Below are 21,245 nucleotides of genomic sequence, written 5' to 3'. Positions count from 1 at the left end.
GGACCAGCTCCATAGGAAACACTACATAAAGAAAAGCTATAAAATTACAGGAAGTTTCACACTGCTGCTCCCATCTCTCATTTTCCACCACTACTGACCTAATTCAGGCCTTGTCACCTGACTATCACATCTGACCTAGGTTGTCTCCTGGGCCACCGTCAGGTGCTATAGCATGTAGAGGCAGCACAGGTGGAAGTGATCCACCTAGTTCACTGTGGGAGCCTGGTCTTAAAACTCTTAAAACCTCTGGAAAATGAGATGATATTAACGGTGCCCATTTCTTAGAGCTGCTGTGAGGAGTAAATGGCATAATGCATGTAGAGCACATAGCACCATATCTGGGTGACTCAATAAACATTAGCTCTCATGACGATAGCCCCTCTGGATCTCCAGCCCATCCCATACCCCTGAACGTAACTCTCTAAGACACTCTTTCATCATATCCCTCCCTTTCACAAATACCTTTAATGGTTTACAAAATGGGTTATAAAGTAAAAGTCCAAACTTAACTATGAATTCAAGCTCATTATACTCGGCCTCCAACCCATGTTCCAGTTTTATTCCACATGCCTCCCTTTCTCTAGTAAATCTAAGGAACACCCCACAGTCCCCAGGACACTTTATGCTTGCTACTGCTCATGCTGAACTTACCCCTCTTCTGCTCCCCCAAAACCTATGTGCTCCTCACTTCCCTCCATATGATAAAGACTATCATCTTATGAGGTTCAGCTTCAAAGATTTCTGTGTTTACTTTATCTGGTGGCAACAGTAGCTTTTAATTCAGACAGCCCTGTGTTCAAATCTCACTTTTACACGTACAACCCTATAGAATTTTAAGTCATTTAATGCCAATTAACCTCAATTTCTTGAACCATATATTGGTTGTTTTTCATTTGTTCATTTTATCTTTCCAACTAAATGGTGAACTCTTTGAAAGTAAGGGTAATTTCTTATTTTTATTTAGCAAACTCTAATACAGTGTTTCCTACACGTCAGGCATGGGTCTACATGCTGTACTCTACAAATATCTGCCTGTTTCTCTGTTCCTGAGTGTCAAGCTGAGTAAATTAAATACCTGATGACAACACACAGGCAAACTAGGAGGGGAATGCAATCTAACAAATTGATGCTATTATAAAGGTGCTGGTGAACCCTACGGTAGTAATTACATTGCAATATATACATATATCGAATCAATAAGGTGTACGTCCCAACTTGCACAATATTATATATACATCAATTACATCTCGATTTCAAAAAACTAAAACAACAACAAGGCCACCATATGGAGCTGGAGGCAATTTTTAAAAATGTATTTCTACTCTATTTTCCACAGGGACCAGGGAATAACCTACAATAGTACAATATACTGAACCTACCAAATTGTCTTTTCTGGTGAGGATAAGCAAGGTGTCCATGCTAGAGCCCTTAGGTGTTTTCCATTGCCAACCAACTCATCCAACATTTGAGTCTTTACCTGGGATCTAAACCCACTACCCAAATACTGGGAATACAAGGGAAAAATACTACCCAGGCTACAAGAACAAAGAAAAGCCAAATATATGCCTGGCCAGTGTGGCTTAGTGGTTGAACATCTACCCATGAACCAGGAGGTCACAGTTCGATTCCTGGTTGCAGGCTCAATCCCCAGTAGGGGGCATGCAGGAGGCAGCTGGTCCATAATTCTCTCTCATCATTGATGTTTCTATCTCTCTCTCCCTCTCCCTTCTACTCTCTGAAATCAATGAAAACATATTTTTAAAAATGTTTTTAAAAAGCCAAGTATATAATTTGTTCTCAAGAGTGTCCGTTACTGCTTAATAGTGCATCCTGCTGGCTCCATGCCTCAGCCACCCCCCTGCTGGCATCAGTGATGCAGAAGGCAGAAGGACCCCGGCCTAGAGCTCTTATACCATCATCCTGCAAGGATAGGAGGGGTGTGCCAGCCAGTGCTCCCTTGGGAGCTGTGACAGGCTCAGCCCATTCAAGGCCTGAATGCAAGGAAGCCCACCAACTGGAAGCCACAAGAGGATTTTAGGGACTATTAGGAGAAGGGCTACACACTGTTTCACAGAGAAGAAAAGATAAAGGAGAACTTCTTTCTGATCAAAAGGGAAAAATAAATTATCTCAAATTGCTAAAAAGTCTCAGGGTGCAATGCTGAGAGAAATCTGTGAAGTCCACTGTACAATCCAAGACAAGAGGAAAAACTGATTTAAAAAAAAAAAAAACTTCAGAAACCTAAAAATGGAACACATAGGATGTTGATAAAAAGAAAAAATAATTTAAAATATAATAATTTGAAACTGTACATGAACTAGCGCATGTAGGTTTCAGCTCAACTTTGCCACTGGCCTCAGAACACTAGAACTGGAAGGACACTGAGTTGGTAACAGAACCAGGCTAAGAATGCTGGCACCAGGTCCCTGACTTCCCGCCCATCGCTCTTTGCTCTGCCTAATATGCCTCGTGGGCCATCATCTCAGCGATAAAGACCCCATGGAGCAACAGGAGGGCTGAGCTGTGGATGTTTACAAAAAGATGCTTTACCATGAGGAATACAGAATACAGAGGGTGCAGAAGTTTCAGAGTTTTTAAAAGGTGCTAGCAAACAGCCCAGCCAGAGTGGCTCAGTGGTTGAGCATCGACCTATGAACCAAGAGGTCACAGTTCGATTCCCAGTCAGGGCATATGCCCGGGTTGCGGGCTCAATCCCCAGTGTGGGGCATGCAGGAAGCAGCGGATCAGTGATTCTCTCTCATCATTGATGTTTCTATCTTTCTCTCCCTCTCCATTCCTCTCTGAATCAGTAAATATATTTTTAAAAGGTGCTAGCAAACAAAACTGATGAAATTTATCATTTGTGGAAATAGTGAATGGTAGATACAAAAGTCTATGTGTATACACATACAACATTTATAAATTTAAAGAATATAAAAATATCCTGTTACTAAAAAGTCCTTAGAGTACCCAATGGCAGGTAGCATTTTAAAAACGATTTATTTTTAAATAATTTTAGACTCACAGAAAAGTTATAAAAATAGCCGAGTTGCCATGTACTCTTCAACCACCTTCTGCTAATATTAACATTTTATATAATCACAGTACATTTATCAAAACTAGGAAATTAACATTAATACAATACTATTAACTGCACTATAGACATCATTCAAATTTTATTAGTTTTTCAACTAATGTTCTTTTCCATTCCGGGATCCAGTCCATGAGCTCACGTTGCATTTAGTTGTCATGCCTCCTTTCTCCTCGACCTATGAAATTGCTCAGTCTTCCCTTCTCTTTCATAACCTTGAACTTTTAAAGAATACTGGTCAGTTCTTTTGTAAAATGTTCACCAATCTGGGTTTGTCTAAGGTTTTTTATGATTAGATTAGGTCTAAGGTTTTTTATGATTAGATTAGGTCATGTATTTTTGGCAAGAATACCAGATAAGTATTACTGTACCCTTCTGTAGTGGTTAATTTTTTTTGCCAACTTGACTAGGCTATGAAGTGCTCAGTTATTTGGTCAAACATTATTTTGGGTGCTTTTGTGAGGGTGTCTTGGATGAGATGAACATTTAAGTGGTAGATTGCGTGAAACAGATTTCCCTCTCTTATGTGGGTGGGCCTTGTCTGATTAGTTGAAGGTCTGACTAGAACAGAAAGGCTGACTCTCTTCCAGGCAAGAAAGAACCCTTCCTTCCTGACTGCTTTCCAACTGGGACATGGCTTTTCCTGCCTCAAACCACACCATCAGCCACCCTGGATCCACGCTTGCCAACTCACCCTGCAGACCTTTGGACTGTCAGCTTCCATAACTGCATGAGCCAACTCCTTATACTAAGTCTTTATACTAAATTTTTTTTCATATAGTCTATTGGTCTGTTTCTCTGGGAACCCTGACTAATACACCTTCTCAGAGCATCAAATCAGAGGGTCCATAATGTCCATATCTTGTCACTGGAGATGTTAACCTTGACCATGTGATAAAGGTAGTGTCTGTGAGGTTTCTTCACTGTCATGGTACTATTTTTCCTTTTGCGATTAATAATCTTAGGAGAGATATTTTGAGACTGTATAAATCTCCTGTTTGTCCACAAACGTTGGCCCTTTGATTTTTTAACACCCATTGGTGGATGTTATCTGAAACAATTACTTCCGTAGTGTTTGCCTAATCAAGATTTTCTATCTCATTCCTTCTACATGTATTGATTAAATGTCTACTGTTCACTTCATCCCTCATTTACTAATGTGCTCAATTATTTATTTATGTTAAGTATGCACTTATGGATAATTATTTTATTCTGAGGCTCATAATCCAGTACTCTCATTATTTATTTTGTTGCTCAAATTGTTTCAGCTTTGGCCTTCGGGGCCTTGGCAGGAAGTGTTTTTAAGAGGGAACCTGAATTTAGATTTGACTGCTTAGAGACAGCCAAACCAAGTTGAAGTCTCAAGTCTGAGCACTCCCAGGTCTTCCCAGTGATCCCAGATCTCACAATCCAAGGGTTTTAGCAAAACCAAAGCATTAAGGGCACTTCTGAAGGGTTCTGAAGAAGCAGGCATGGGCAATAAGTCAAAGAATGTATGGCCATTTTTCCTAGGAGCAGTAGCTGAACCACCCCACTGGTTTCTGTAGGGATGAACAGAAGCAGCTGAGGAATATCTGAGTACCTGTAACTCCCTGTCAGTCTCCAGGCTGAATATACCAGAAACCCTGGGAGGTGAGGGGCTCAAGATACATCAGAATCCCTGAGGGATGGCTGAAGATTCAAGCCCAACTGAGAGAACAAGCAAGGTGCAGAGTTGATACACGCTGGGTTTGGTAAGCAGGGGAACCAAGGGAAAAGAGGAGAAAAGCAAAGAGCAATGTGGGCCTTAAAAGTCCCACTAGAGCCCTGGTTGGTGTGGCTCATTGGTTGAGCATCATCCCATGCACCAAAAGATTGCCCATTCAATTCCCAGACAAGGCACATACCTAGGTTGTGGATTCGATCCCCTTTTGGGGTTGGGGTGCATACGGGGGAGGGAAGGAGGAGCAACCAATTGATGTTTCTCGCTCACATCAATCTCTCTCTCTCTCTCTAAAATCAAGAGACATCCTTGGGTGAGGATTTAAATATCTATAATAATAAAAACGTAATATGCTAATTAGACCAGACAGTTGAACAACCTTCCAGACATCCTTTCGGACGAAGCCAGGGCTGCGAGGGCCAAGCTCCTTACACGAATTTCGTGCATCGGGCCTCTAGTATATCTATAATAATGTGAAAATGTGAAAGCATTTTGCAAGCAAAAAGGTGCTATTCTAACTTACGGAATTATTTTATAGTCATCACCAATAATCAGAACACTACCTGTGGACAAAAGCAGTCTAACATCTCTCCCAGTGTAGAAATCTCTTTTCCCACTTCCCTACCCCACATTCCTCAATCCCAGCCCACTAGGAATTTCTCCATTACTTCATGGGCAGGGCAAACTATTCTATGGTTAGATAGCTCCTGATACTGAGACAAAACGTGTCTCAGAACTTCCACCATTGATCCCGGTTCTTTCCTTTGGAATCACACAAAGAATGTATGGCCATATTTCCTATTCCTGGGAAAGTAAGTCTCCACTAACATACTTCTAAGTAAAAGTTAATTACTTGTTTTCACATATATCACTGTGGAATAGTGGGTAAAAAGTTTATTTCCAAACACTAAAAATTGCTATAGAAATGAACCTTTGCATCGCATCTGCTTCCTCCATTATGAATTCTGTTCCCAGAATTAGTCACCAGCAGCTAATGCTCACTATCAGCTCCACTTACACCATTTAGCTAAATTTTCAAGTTCTGTACATATAAAAGATAAAAGACTGGCTTTGCTAGAAAATATAAGTTCAAGAGAGAAATTAAAGCGAACAACCATATTTTCAAGCACTCATTTTCTGTTAGTCTAAGAAACAAAGAGTAATTCTGTCTTTCACCTACATAGAGTCCCCTATACTAGAGCATGGATGCAATTTTTAAACAGATTATTTCCGTGAAGTTAATGTGGACACCATTCATATTTCTAATTGTTCCTCTCACCTTTAATTAAATGGGAATTTAAGAAAAATTGAGAAACAAAGATTTTAAGTACTTCCCCCAAGGACAGCACAGGGCACAGTAATCTTGCCAGCCAACCTTCAAAGAACACACTCACTCGTTAAGCTCTTGGTACATGTGACTCTCCCAAAGCTACAGAGAAAATAAAATCTCCTTTCTGTTCTCTCTTATACTCCTGATCAAACTCTCTTTGTCGGAAATAATATGACTGGCCACTTCCTTTAAAGAGCTCCTGTTCATATTCCCAGCATAGTCTAAAATCACTGAGTATTCATTTTTTCAGCTGGGGCGGGGGATGGTGATGGGAGGTGGTATCTTATATGTGAGGTTATTCATGGTCCTATGAATAAATCTCAGAATTAAAATCATCAACTTTGACAACTTTCTGCCATCTACTAGCTGCACCAATTGGTTCACACTCTGGGAAAAGATAAAAATGGGTGAGGGGGACAACAGAAGAAGCCCCTAAATTTAATCTCTCCTCAGAGTTCATTATGGATGCAATTAGATAGTCCTGCAATTTCCTATAAGATTCTCTGAAAGGACACACAAGAGGGATTTTTTTTTCAACTTGTATGAACTATCCTGATCCATTTCCCACTGACCATCAAAACAAATCATCTCACCTCTTCCTCCCAGTCTTCTCTTTGACATCCTGGCTCTTAAAACCCCCTACGATGAAACTCAGAAATACGTACATTCCCCGCTACAAGGAACAGGTTGCCCTTGCTTCTCTGTACTTCAGTCCTCATGAGCACCTCCTAAACTCCACTCAAAGCCTCTATGGGCATATATTATAATTTTAGAAACCTTTCCAGCAGTTATGGAAAAATGCACACAGGAAATCTAGATTAGGAAAGTATTTCTCAGGAGGAGGCAAATGCCTGCTCAGACTCATTTATTAATATAATTTAATAACATTAAACAACAGCTTCTGGCAGTCTTAAAGAACATGTCTAACGATGACGCAGTGTTACTGGCCATTGACGATCAGCATTCGTTTTTGTTTTGTTTTTTACGTTTTTAATTGAATTTTAGAGAGAGAGGGAGAGAAAAACATCATACCCCCAAGGGGATCGAGCATGCAACCCAGGCATGTGTCCTGACTGGGATTCAATTCAGCAACCTTTGTTCTCAATCAACTGTGAGCTGGCCAGAGCTATTTGTCGCTCTTCTTTAAGTTGATGCAATATTGTTATTTCTGTGTCTGACTACATATTTGACTGAAATGGTGCGATTTAAGGGGTATAAGAGTTAGATGGGGCCCTAGCCAGTTTGGCTCCATGAATAGAGCATCTGGCCCATGGACTGAAGGGTCATGAGCTCAGTTCCAATGAAGGGCATGTACCTCAGTTGTAGGCTCAATCCCTGGTGCTCTGAGCATGCCAGAGGCAACTAATCAATGTGTGTCTCTCTCTGTCTTTCCCCCTCCCTTCCACACTCTCTAAAAATCAATGGGAAAATATCCTCAGGTGAAGATTAGCAACAACAAAAGTTATATAGGGCTCCCCAGTTTTACTTTCCCAAATACACCTCCTGAGAATGAAGAATACAGAGCACTCACCTCAAACTACATCCCAGGAGAAGTTTTCCCCTTAATTTCATTTCTGTCTTGGCTGTCCTGTATTTGGGCAATCAGCTATTCTCTCTCTTTATCCAATAAAGACTATCTGGTAGCCCCCTAAAGTCTGGTATAGTCCATAAAAAACACATCAGACAGAACTCAATGTCATGTTGAAATTCAAGTTCAAATCCTTTTATAAGAAACGTATCCTTCCTTTAAGAAAGCCGAATACTAATAGATTCTAATGGAAGGTGTGGTGTTTGGCCATCAGGGTCAAGCAAACAGACTTCACATTTCCAAAGGATTTTTCTTTATTTTATGGATCCCAATATCCTCATCCACTTTCAAACTTCTGAGCAGTTATCAAAACCTGGTAAAGAACGCTAGCTGGTTTAGCTCAGTGGATAGAGCGTCAGCCTGTGGGTCCCAGGTTTGATTTCAGTCAAGGATCAATAGAGGGCGTGCAGAAGGCAATGATGCCCAGGGTTGCAGGCTCAATCCCCAGTAGGGGTGTGTGCAGGAAACAATGATTATTTCATCATTGATGTTTCTATCTCTCTCTCTCTCCCTCTCTGAAATCAATAAAAAATATATTTTTTTAAAAACTGGTAAAGCTTTTTAACCATCAAAACTGTTTAGGACCTGCCCACAGTGGTGGACCTTACTTATTTACTCAATAGACACAGGCCCCTTGGGAAGAAATCAAATTACTATTGACCTCATTACTTAAAATGGAAGTCCTACACTTTCTCAAATGACATACTCATGAGTATGCTGGGCATCAGATCAAAACTCTGTATGATGCTTCAAGTGTAGGACTTTTTTTTTATCACCTACTGTAGGAGGCCTTATTTCCCTACTGAAAGCTATTATCCATGTATTTGACTATTAAATGGTTAAGAATGTTCCCTATAACTCTCCCCAGAGCAGACTGCTTCCTCAAAGGTTAGTGAATCCAGAAACAGAAAACTTGTGTGCCAAGCTCCATAATCTTGAATAGATTCAGGTTTCTTCACAGCTAAACTGAGAATACTCATGCTAGAATCAGAATAGGTAGTAATATTTGTCTCTTGACAGATTGAATGATAAGATTCTACTTCTAAGTGATGTAAAACCTTTCATCTAAATAACTTGGGGCAACTGAGATCTGGTGCCCACAACCCACCTTGGCAGGAAAAGAAATTTTCTGCTGACAATATGGCTTTACTCTTCAAACACAACAGCTGCTCCAGGAGGTACCTACTGGGATTAATGGGGTTGGAGCTATGTAGGTACATTAGTTATTGCTAACTGAATAACAAATTACCCCAAAACTTAGCAGCTTAAAACAACAAACACTTATTACCTCACAGTTTCTGTGGGCTAAGAATATATGCGGCCTTAGCCCAGTGCCTCTGGGCCAGGGTCTTTCACAGGCTGCAATCAAGATGTCACTCAAGGCCTGACTCGGGGAGAACCTGTTTCCACACTCATTCACACGGGTGTTAACAGGCTTCAGTCCTCGCTGGCTCTTGGCCAGAGATATGGGTCCTTGCCAGGTGGACCTCTCCATTGAGCAACCCACAAAAGAGCTCACTTCCACTAGAGCACATGAGTGAGTGAGCAAGCGCAGGAGAGAGGATGCCCAAGATGCAAGCTATTGTCTTTTTGTGGCCTAATCTTAGAAGGGACATCCTATTGCTTCTGCCATATTCTATTTGTCGAAGCAAATCAATAAGTCCAAGCGAGGGGATTACACAAGGGGAAGAACCCTGGGAGGCGGGATTATTGGTGGCCATCTCGAAGGTTGCCCACTGCAGGAGGAAAACATCAGAGCTATACTCAAAAGTATTTGGAGGTTCAACATCATCATATCTGGATTTTCTGTAAAATACATCCACACACACACGCCCAAAAAAATAATTGAAAAATTGTGACAAAATGTTAACAGCTATTAAATTGCAGTGATGGTTATAAAAGCTATTTATTGGACTACTCGTCCACTCTTCTGTATGCTTGAAAAAAAATTCATTTAAAAAATCCAAACCAATGGATCTTGTTCACTAATAATGGGTCAAGGAAAAAATGTTAAATCTTAAATTATAACATTTGGCAGTCATCCTCCAATGTTTAAATGGACAATGCTGAGTGACCCTCCTTTAACAGGTGAATGAACTTAACTATTTGGAGGTTTATTGGTACCTGGATACCCTGACAGTCTCATCAGAGTGGTTCTCTTGTGATTTTTGTCTAAATTGTAAAATCAGTGAAAGAAATCACACTATAAATAACCACTTGAGAGTTAAAACTGGATCCCCCAGTACCCATCCTAGTGCCCAGCACACAGTAAGTACTCAATAAATATGTTTTTCAGTGAATGACAACTATATTATAATACCTTGCCCTTAAATTGTTTAGACCACAATTATCCCTCTAAATACTTGATAGTAAGGACTCTAGGATGCAGAACTCTGGGGAGCACCCAAGGGCCTGTATAGGTACTTGAGCTAATAGTTCATGAAGAACTAGTTTGACCTCGCTCCATACTGCTATAGCTCACCTTCCATGAAAGCAAGATGGCCTTCTAACCAGGCAGCACAGCAAGTCAGCCCTTAAATTCTCCTGAGAGAATGTCCAAGGCTGGACCACCTAATGCAAGAAGAACTCTCTTTACCCAACAACATGGAAGAGTATACCTCTGGTAGTCACTAAGGAATTAAACATAAAATAGCTGACTCAGGACCAGCCAAAGATTGCCCTCAACCCCTTCTTGCAAAAAAAATAACATTAGAAAGTGGATCTACCAGTAAGAGGTACCTGTGCAATGGTTGTAGAGTAAGTTATCAAAACCTCTAGGTTCTCTAAGCTCCACCTCTATAATAAATTATATCAGAAAAAATATTGGAATTATATTAAAGTAGGTCCCCAAGCAAATGCCTTTGGAGCTGCAATTCAATGTTAAACCTTGAGCTTTCATTAAGAACATTTTTACAAATGTTTATATTCAAAAGCACTGTCCAGAAAAGAAAAACAAAAGCACTGTATTTAAGGAAATCCAATATCCCTTATGTAGCATCCATTGAAGAATTTCTTCCTCGAATTCAGGTTTTAAAAAAATTGTCCTAATTGAAAAAGAAATTGTGTGTTTTCTTTTCCTAGAAAATAAATGCAAACCTGCTCCCATACATTTCCCATTTCATCTTGGTAGCCAAAACACTCAAAGTTAAATTGTGCCCGATTATAGAAATACTCATTCCAAGAACACAATTTTTTTTCTAAATTGGTTCCTAAAATTTTTGTATTAATGTTGAATACTAGTATATTTCCCTGTCTTATATGTGGATTGCCTCGAATTCCTTTTGGAAGTTAGTATTCATTCAGCAAATAGTTATTGACTGCCTATTATTTACCAGGCCTCCTGTTAGATACCAGGGTTAGAGCCAATTCCTTCAAAATGACAATGTCCACAGGCCAAGTTGGGGGATAGTCAGGGGAGGGGAGAAGCACAGGAAGAGGCTGGAGAAGTACAATGTAGTATACAATGTCGTACTTCCATGATGGAAGTATGCAGAGAATGGAGCAGGAGAGGAGAGAAAGGCCCAATGTAGGGAGCCCCATGAGGTTGGAGGGGGTTGGGGAGGACAGAAGTTTTTAAGTAAGTGGAAGTAAGTCTTGAGAATCTGTCAAATTAAGCAAGGCAAGGGAAGCCTATGGGAAGGCATGAAGCTGAAAAACAGCACAGTGGGCTTCAGGGATCCAAGGGTAACTTCGTGCAGTGGGAATCAAGGTGCGTGTAGGGAGAGGGAAGCAATAAGGAGAGAGATGTGAGTAGAACTCAGATTGTGAAGAAAAGGAATTTGGATTTTAGTCTAAAATGATTGAGAGCTTACAGGTCTGATGTGCATTTTAGATGAACCACTCTACTGGAACTAAAAAGCAAAACTGGGTGGTATAAGAGGGAGCATGCTGGCAGGCTCTGAGTCCTGGTCAGACGTCAGACAGCCCAGGTGTTGCCTGAGCCTGGAGCTGGCCTATGGCAAAAGGCAGCTCAATAGAAGGAGCAGAGCTCACTGCAGGGACAGGGTTCAAGGCTCTGAGGTGTTGGCCAGAAGGTCCATACAAGCACTGTGAATGCCTACAGTGGAGCTGGGGTTGAAGAGGATGACCGTGAGTCACAAAAGTCTTTAAGATTCCAAGCAAGACAGAGAAAATATTGCCTCAAATGTCACTCAGAGACTGTATCTGTGATATATAAGTATATCGATTCTATTTTAAAGAAAAACCCCAATATTCAATTAAAAAATGGACAAAGGATTGGAGCACCAATTCACGTAAGAAACATAATTAGGAAAAATCCAAAGGGAAAAAATGTTTCTTACAAGTGAGTAAAGAATCAGAAAACTAAAATAACCTTAAGATAACAGTTTACAATGCATAAGGTGGTAAACTGTTTTTCAGTAATAAGGCCTGTTACTGATGAGCCTTCAAACTCATACCTCAATCTTCCTTCTACTGTCACTTTGTAAATCTCTTTAGGAAAACGCTGCTCCAGGTGAAATCCCTCTCCTCCCCATGAGAGCACTCAACAAACCTCGATGTCACCACACGTCCATGAAGCCTCCTTTGAAAACCAGCTTCTTGCCCACAAGAGTATCATGACAGATGGTGTCCTATGGTTTAAAGAAATCAAGAGATGGTCGATCCAACCAGTAAGTCCAGCAAGTCAAGAAGAGACAGTGATTTATTCATAATGAGCCAATGACAGTCCTTCATGAAAACTATCTACTTAATAATTCATTCTAGTATTTTTTTCATTTCACTATGCGACTCTACTTCTCCCTCCCCTTTTAGAAACTGGAACAATTTCCTGTCTCCATCTTCTGACATTTTCCCTATCCCTCCCACTTCTGAAAGACTACAATCAGAGTTCCAAGATCACATGGGAAATTTTTCACATCTTAATACATCATTGGGACATTTTTCACATCCTAGGACTTGATTATAAGCTTCTTGAAGATAGAGACCATTCTTACTCATCTTTGTTTCCCAGGAACCTCGAATAGTACCTGCTATATAACTAATACAAAAAATAGTATATAAATAATTAGTTTGCTTATTAGTCTGTTAGTTGTTTACAATTATTGGAGTGCTCTCTTGTGACCTTCTCACCTAGTTTGTATTTCAATTCCTACTTATCTAGAAGCAAATTATGAGTTAAGTATTTTTACTTTCTCCTTGCTGTCACTTTTAACTTTATACCCTTAAAAAAACCTTTAGGTATCCCACTGAACTCCAACCTCCTGACACCATAGCTCACTGCTTAGCTCTTTAAAGCATCCTCTGTCAGGTGACAGCTCTAGTCTCTCAAAGTTGTGCCCAACTTGTTCACCACTGTCTCTTCAACCCCCACAAAGAGCCCGGCACACCTTTGTGTGTTTGACCATATAGCCAGACTCACACGGCCTCAGTCAAAGGCATTGCCCTTCTGTCTGAATTCCAATTATTACAAGTACTAGAGGCCCAGTGCACGAAATTCATGCACTGGCGGGAGGGGGGAAGAGAGGGGAGTCCCTCAGCCCAGCCTGCACCCTCTCACAGTCCGGGAGCCCTCGGGGGATGTCCTACTGACGGCTTTAGTCTGCTCCCTCTGGGGAGCAGGCCTAAGCCATCCCCATAGAGAGCAGGCCTAAGCCATCAGTCAGACATCCTTAGCACTGCCATGGAGGCGGAAGAGGCTCCTGCCACCATCGTTGCACTCGCCAGCTGTGAGCCTGGCTTTTGGCTGAGCAGTGCTCCTGCATTGAGTGTCTGCCCTCTGGTGGTCAGTGCGTGTCATAGCGATCTGTCATTCTGCTGTTTGGTTGATTTGCATATTAGCCTTTTATTATATAGGGCTACAGGCCTGGTGCACAAATTTGTGCACAGGTGGGGTCCAGCCAGCCGGCCCCAATCTGGGCCAATCGGGCCGGGCCAGCTGGGGAAGGGTTCACGGGAGGTTGGCCGGCCGGCCCTGTCCCCTGGTCAAACTCTGGGTTGAGGGGAAAATTTGCATATTAGGCTTTTATTATATAGGATACTCTCCCTTCTAAGTCTCTAGCCATAACTGAAAAGTATATCCTTCCATAGGAAATTGCAGATGCCACCTGGAGAACCCATCACTATTTCTGATTCCACCTCTTAATGCATTTACAAATTTCAATATTTTGCTCAGAAAGTACTCCTAGGTCCACAGATGCTGGAATCCAGATTGGCTGTCTGCTAAATGCACCCTGACATTCTTTAGCTCTTTCCTTCACCCAACACATATTTATTGCTCATCAATGGTGCACAGTTGAGCCTTATAATTGAAGCCATATTTTTATTATCCTCCCCCTATATGATTATCTCTCCCGAACCAATTTTATTTACCAATCATGCATTTGGTTTTCTCATGAGATAACTACTGTGTCACCCCATAGGGTCTATAACAGTTCAATTAAAAGCAAAGAAACATTCGACTTTAGTAGTCTGTGCTGCCTTATTGCCATCAGATAAATGCACAGCTTCCTTAAGACTCCTTTGTAACAGTCTGAACTATCACCAATACCTCGCCCCCCCCCCCCCCCACCATTCTGCAGACTGTGACCCCAGCCTGAGTTCTAGGGGTCAGTAGAGACAAGAAAGGCACATTCCCTAAAGAGGGAAGCTCCCTTATTGTAGTGATCACATTCCCTCCCCTAATCTGTTTCTTCTTAGATCCCAGCTTCCTCCTTTGGAGTCCTGGCTCACTGAGACTGGCTCTCCCTTCTCCTGGCATGTCAGAGGGCTAAGGGGTTCTGCAAAGTGGCACCCTGCCTTTCAAAGATTTCTGGCCTAGACTTCCAGGCATAATTGCAGCCATACTCTCTTTACCTTTTCCTTGACACACACCCTTCCCTGAGTCCCCTCACTCTACCACAGCCCACTTACTTCCTGAGCCATAGCACCACTTTTGTACCACAGTGAGGCTCCCCAGGCTGGAGGTACGAAATCCCAAAGGCATTTTTGGTTAAGAGTGGGCTAGAAATTTTCTATTACTAATCACAAAAGCTTCTTTTCATCTTTTATATATTATTTAACTAAGAATGAAGTGATCAATCAAATATCTATGTACTTAAAAACTATTTTATTTTTTAATTCATCCTGAAAAGCTGTACCACATTGTAACTATACATGCTGAAAAGGGTGGCCATGACGCATGCATGGCAGGTGACTCCTCTTACTGCCGTTGGAAGGAAGCACTCCTTGGCCTCCCTAGACTCTTTCTTAAATCATTGAGCTCACATACTGATGTTTATTAAAATAACCAAGAGATTTGGCTCTTTGACATGTAACAACCCAATGTCAACAAGGACTCTGAAAAATAGAGGCTCCCCAAGCCATCTTTATGTCTTAATAAAGGCTTCAGGCTGGGCGGGGAAGAAGGGTGCTATCCATTTTTCATTAGTCAAGCACAGCTGGCTGGCAATCAGCTTGTTTTTCTGACTTCCATTAACAAATTCCACTTCATTACTTGGCTCTTTCAATAGCAGCTCCAAAAAGAGATCATTTCTCCTCAAGTACTTATGCATGTCAGCCTGAAGTTTTAACATCTCTTTGTTGGGGAGCCAGCCTCCTAAGGAAGGGTATGACCTCGACTCACAAAGCCCAGGAAATCTAAATCAATGACAACTATTTTGATCCTAAAATGCTCCTCTCTCGTGGGTCCCTTTCTCATTATTTGCCTGGAAATAATAAGATCCTTCCTTATTTTCTTCACTAGGACGACTGTTTACTTTCTTGGGCCAGCACGACGGCCACCTCTTGTATGGCCTCCTAGTTCTCCCCACATTCCATCCGGCTTCTGATGTGTCCCCAGAGCAGAGGTTTGAAACCCCAAAGGCATGGAGCTCCGTCCTGTCCTGCGACCTCACATCCCGCCTTGTGCATGGCTCCTCCTCTAGGGCAGGGAATAGCGAGCTTCTCTGGCGGGTCAGACAGTAAACATTTTAGGGTTCCCAGACTACATTTAATCTCAGTTGCATTTTTATCCACATAATTTAATAATGTAAATGCCATTTTTAACTCATAGGCCATAAAACCAAACAAAAGAAAATGGATCACCATCTCAGGGCCATCCATTCCTACTCATACTTTAAAGTCTCATCTCTCCCACTGGACTGTAAGCTCCCTGAGAGCAGGGACGACCTCTAATTTGTCTTTGAATTCCCCAGCTCCTGGATATAGAGGTGTTCAAATCATTGATGTCTATTACACTGAAACATCAATATCTAATTTATCCTGATGAATCAAACATATCCATGGACAATTACATATATATACATTTTTTTTAATTGATTTCCGAGAGGAAGGGATAAAGGGATAGAAACATCAATGATGAGAGAGAATCACTGATCGGCTGCCTCCTGCACACCCCACACTAGGGACTGAGCCCACAACCCAGTCATGTGCCCTGACCAGAAATTGAACTGTGACTTCCTGGTTCATAGGTCAACCCTCAACCACTGAGCTATGCCAACTGGGCAATTTCCCCAACTCTTGAACAATCCCAACAGAAAGTCATTTTGCATTTTGAGTCCCTTAGGCATTGGGCATTAAAGGTAAGCTCTGTTCCTGGGTGTAGGGAGAAGTAGATGATTTTTGCCTCATTTAGTAAGAAAAACTATGATATTCAGCCAAAGAGCTTCTCACTCCTCAATGCAGAAAAAAAAGTGCCTCTGTGAGAGAGTTTGATTGGCCCCCAAACAGCACCTAACTCCAGCTCACTCAGCTTCTGAGCAGCCACTGTTTCTCTTTGCAGAAAATCATCTAGATTGGTGATGCTGTCTTGAATACTTGCTAGCTATTAGCAATTCATTCACCTCCCATCTCACCACAATTGGGGAGAAAGCATTTCCAAGTCATACATGCCAGAGAAACACTGACAGTGATCATTAATACAGCTAGCATCCTGCCCCCTAGTTCTCCCAACCAGAAATGCCCCAGAAAGGTGATGACCACCCCTCTCTGGTTAAGGAGCCCCACTGTTAAATTGTGAGAGATGAGCAGCATGTCACTGGCATAAGTCTTAACTTCGAGGGCTCCATGCCTGGCTTGCTGGGGCTCCCAACAGCATGAGCTGGTGAGGAAGGGAGGAAGCCAGGAGCAGACAGAACCACTGCTAAGGAGGAAATGGCCCTCGGCACTCCTGCTCTGTGAGGCTGGGCGTCTAGTCTAACATTCCAACAGAATGGGACAAACTGGAGACTAATCCCACTCATATCCACATCAGGCAGGCCCCCCTGGCTCAGGGAGGAAAGGCACCAGAAGGTCCAGACAGTGTCAATCTTCAAGCCAGGCAGTGCTTTCGAATGCCTGTTTAGATAGGAGCCCAGCCAGCCCCACCACCACCCCATGTAACAAAGCTGCCGAGAACCAATGCTGGGGTTCAGGGGAGGACTCCGGGTCCAGTAAGCATCTGGAATGTGGAGCAGGAAGGAGCCAAAGTGGGTCACCCTGCAGGGGGCAGGTTACACCCAGCACAGCCCCCAGTTCCTAGGGCATCAGGAGGGTTTCAACAAAACAAATCCCAAACCCCACTTCCTAGAGGTGAGGTCCCTAATGTGCTCCAGAATGGAGATGAGGGTGCCGAGAGAGGGCCAGTGAACCCCACCCTCCCCAAACAAAATCAGCAGCCCGAAGGACTAGGTCGTATGACTAGTCACATAGAGAGCTTGGCTCCCTGTACGTGAGTTGTCCCCAGGAGAGGCCGTCATTTCACACATAGAAGCTCCTAAGTTCAAATCATATTTATGAATCATTATAGCTAAGACTCAAGTCTGCCCAGTATAGAATCACATCAGCCCAGCCACCTGCAGCCAACAGGTGAATGAGGGTGGGTCACTCTGCTCTCAGCATCCTCACCGGCCCTTGGACACACACCGCTCTTTGCTATTCCTGGAGGGACCTCCCCAGCACAATTAAGCCCATGGTGGGACAGAAACCTACACGTGGAAGCAAAGAAACCAACCGAAATCAAACTTTAAATCAGTAAACTAACAGTGCTCTACTAATCATGCAAAAAGTAAGGATAGAAAATATGGAATAGAAGGTGTGGTACGTTACCCAAAAGCCCTGCTAAAGACCGCATGTCCTTCTCCATCAGCATGTAAATCTCTTCCTCTGAGAAGCGGCCAATGCCGTGGCCGTGCATCTCGCGTTTCACAATTCCTTTCGTTATGTGGCACACGACCCACCTCAGCAGGTTGCTGAAGGGACCACCACCACTAAGAGAGAGCATCTTCCGGGTCTCATTGAGATTGTCCACCCACTGGCAATAAGCTAACGTCCTGGAAGTGTGTGGAAACAAGTTACTACTGAGCATTAGATACATGGCAGCTCCACGGGGCACCTCCCCACGCGTGGGTCAGGATTTGGAACACTCTGGAGGAACTGAATCATTGCAGCTTCTCTATAAAAGCATGGCAGGTGTTACACAGGCCCTAGTGGATGTTTGGACTTGGGGCGCGTGGGAGACACAGTCACAAACTCAGATAACGATGCCGTGCTGCCATTCCACCAAACCTCTCCTGCCACCCGCCCGCAGACCGCCCCCCTCACCCACCCACAAGGCCATGCTTCTGCTTTCTCTTAGGCAACCCCACAAAAAACAAGTAGAAACCCACTTTGAAAGGCTTCTAGGCAGCACAGTGCGTACCTAGCGGGGGCAATGGCAGGGAGGGAATGGGGGGGCAATGACTGGGGTGCTGGCTTCATTCCCTTTCTTGATCAAAGCAATGGTTACACAGGTTATGTTCTGTTAATTAATCAAGCCGCACATTTTTGTTTTGTATACTTTGTGTATGTACTTTATATTTCATGATAACAAAAAATTTTATTTTAAAGAAACCTTTTGCCTTTGCGAAAGGATTAGGGAGTAGGTATACCTGTTCATGTTTATAATAAACTATATAAATTATAAGTATTTCATTAACAACTCGCTCTCCAAAAAGTCAACTCTCTGCTTCAGTCTGTTCTCTAGGACTCTAAGGTGGATACAAACACCAAAGGAACTTGATGGGATCATTTCCCACCTGCCCATGTGTCCCTATGTAACAGGTGGCTATTCACTGTTCCTGTGTTATGCTGGCTGATACCCAGGCCCTTGCTGATCTTGTTCTCTGTACTTGTGCAACTGCAGGAATGTCTTTACGGTTAAGTGTTGGTAGACAGAAATTAAAGGTTTCCATGAACCAGGAGATTGAGTTCGATTCCTGGTCAGGGCACATGGCCAGGTTGCAGGCTTAATCCCCAGTGTGGGGTCTGCAGGAGGCAGCCGAACGATGATTCTCTCTCATCATTAATGTTTCTCTCTCTCTCTCTCCCTTCCTCTCTCTGAAATCAATAAAAACATGTGTGGTTGGTTTTTTTTTTCTAAAGAAATTAAAGGGTTTCCTACTGAAGACAGAAAAATGTAGCTGTGGGCTACAGGCATAAGATATTTAGTTTTTCCTTTTAATGAGTAATAAAAGATGCATTAGCAGTCATCTCAACTCCTATGTTGATATAGCAGTAATGATTACTTCAAAATAATTAGAAGAGTAAAAAATATTTTTACAGAGAGAACACAAGGGATGATAGTAAATTGTAGCTACTTTCCACCTCAAGAAAAAAAATACACCTGAAAATAGGTCGTGAAATTTGATCATTTTATATTGTTCTTCTTCTTCTTCTTTAGGGTTTGCTCCTCTACAAAATAAAAATTAGGGGGAAAAACAAAAGCAAAAGATTTTCCTAAAAATTTTTAAACATTCCTGATTTTTACTGAAAGGTCCTACAACCAATTTCAACATATTCTCTGTACTGCAACCATTTATTATCTTTTTTTTTTTTTTAATCCTCACCCAAGGATATTTTTCCATTGACTTTTAGATTCTAAAATTTAGAAGGAGTGGAAGAGAGAGGGAAAGACAGAGAGAAATATCAATGTGAGAGAAACTCATCGATTGGTTGCCTCCTGCACAGGCTGGGGAGGAGCCTGCAACACAGGTACATGCCCTTAACCAGAATCACACCCGGGACCCTTTGTTCTACAGGCCAAAGCTCTATCCACTGAGCCAAACTGGCGAGGCTTTATTACCTTTTTAAAGGAATGTTTTAAAATCTTGTTAGAAGGGTTTGTGTGCCTCTTCTTTAAAAGTCTCTCAAAATAAACTATTGAGAAACCAAGCAATGGATTTTGGTGAGAAAAGGAAAAGGTATATGGCAATGGTGACTAATCAGCGAGACATTCGAGGAGTCAATGGAGCTTTTGGTATGAAAGAGCTCACATTTATTCTAGTAAATTCTTTAAAACTATTCAAGCTAAATGCTTTTCTATTTGCTCTTCTTTTTACACCTGCAATTAAGTAATTAAGGTGTCAATGTTCACATTCTCTTAGAATAATTCAGCACATTCATTCTAATTGTACAGATCTAAATAAACGGGCTATATCATCCTTCATTATTTTGGAAGTCAGTGATCCGAGAATAAAACAGAATTATCCTAATTTAAGTATGGCCAGGTAATAATAGCAACCAGGAAGCATCTAACGTGTAAAAATGAGGAATACCGTGGCTCTAAGCTGATAGGTTGACATGCGGGGGAATGCATTCTTTGTAGGCAAATTACATAGGTTTTGTCATAAGCATAACTGATGCTGAAGGATGAGCAGAAGCTCTCAAGCAGAGCAGAGGGAGATGGTGCGTGCAGCAAGAGCATTGGCTGGTGGATGAGTGGCAAGAACTTCAGGATGGGGGTTGGGGTACAGGATGCCTGAGGAAGTTTGAAAGTGTTTGGGGGCTGGAAGAGTGGGCAAGGATCAGATCAGGATGGATGTGAAGCAAAGGAGGCTAAACTTGATTTTGAAAGCAAAGTTTAAACACTTAAAAGGTTTTAAGCAGACAAGAAACATGATCAGACTGATGGTGAAGGACGGGGTGAAGGTAAAGAAATTGGCGGAGGGAGGCTGGCTAGAAGACCACGGCAAGACCAGGCGTGAAATGATGCACTAAGCCCTAGCCGGTTTGGCTCAGTGGATAAAGCGTCGGACTGCAGACTGAAGGGTCCTGGGTTCGATTCCGGTCAAGGGCATGTACCTTGGTTTCGGGCACATCCACAGTGGGGGGTGTGCAGGTAGCAGCTGATTGATGTTTCTCTCTCATCAGTGTTTCTGATTCTCTATCCCTCTCCCTTCCTCTCTGTAAAAATCAATAAAATATATTTTAAAAAAAGAAATGATGCACTGAATTAAGACAATGGCAAGGGGATGGTGAACAGGGCACACATAGGACAAATACTGAGATATGAGAAAAAGACCAATGGATATACAGGATGAGGTATAAGAGAAACTAGGCCTTTTCTCCCAGGCTGATGGTTTGAGTGGACGATATTGCTTTAGCCAACACTGGCAATACACAAGGTGGAATAGACTTCGTTGATGAAAGATAAGTTAACTTGTTGCATTTGAAGGTTCCATGTGAGTGCTGAGTGAGGAGTCCAGCAGGTTGAGAACTCGGGAGACAGTTTAGGTCCAGATAGAGAATCTGTGGGCAGAGGCATTGGTGGCAGTTTTAA

At 42.2% G+C, this 21,245-nt stretch overlaps 1 protein-coding gene across 1 annotated transcript in view; it reads right to left on the bottom strand.

Annotated features, from left to right (window-relative positions):
* FAXC (failed axon connections homolog, metaxin like GST domain containing) overlaps positions 1 to 21,245 on the bottom strand; it is a 60,280-nt gene that overhangs the window by 15,827 nt on the left and 23,208 nt on the right. The window contains exon 4 of the mRNA XM_070418041.1: positions 17,756 to 17,979. Coding sequence (XP_070274142.1) covers positions 17,756 to 17,979 — 224 coding nt within the window. The remainder of the gene's footprint in view (positions 1 to 17,755; positions 17,980 to 21,245) is intronic.

Source organism: Myotis yumanensis, unplaced genomic scaffold, assembly GCF_028538775.1.
Source record: "Myotis yumanensis isolate MYYU_CA2020_CCGP unplaced genomic scaffold, mMyoYum1.0.hap1 SCAF_6, whole genome shotgun sequence".
NCBI lineage: Eukaryota > Metazoa > Chordata > Mammalia > Chiroptera > Vespertilionidae > Myotis > Myotis yumanensis.
The sequence above is the reverse complement of the archived record's forward strand: the minus strand, read 5'-3'. Positions and strand labels throughout refer to the sequence as shown.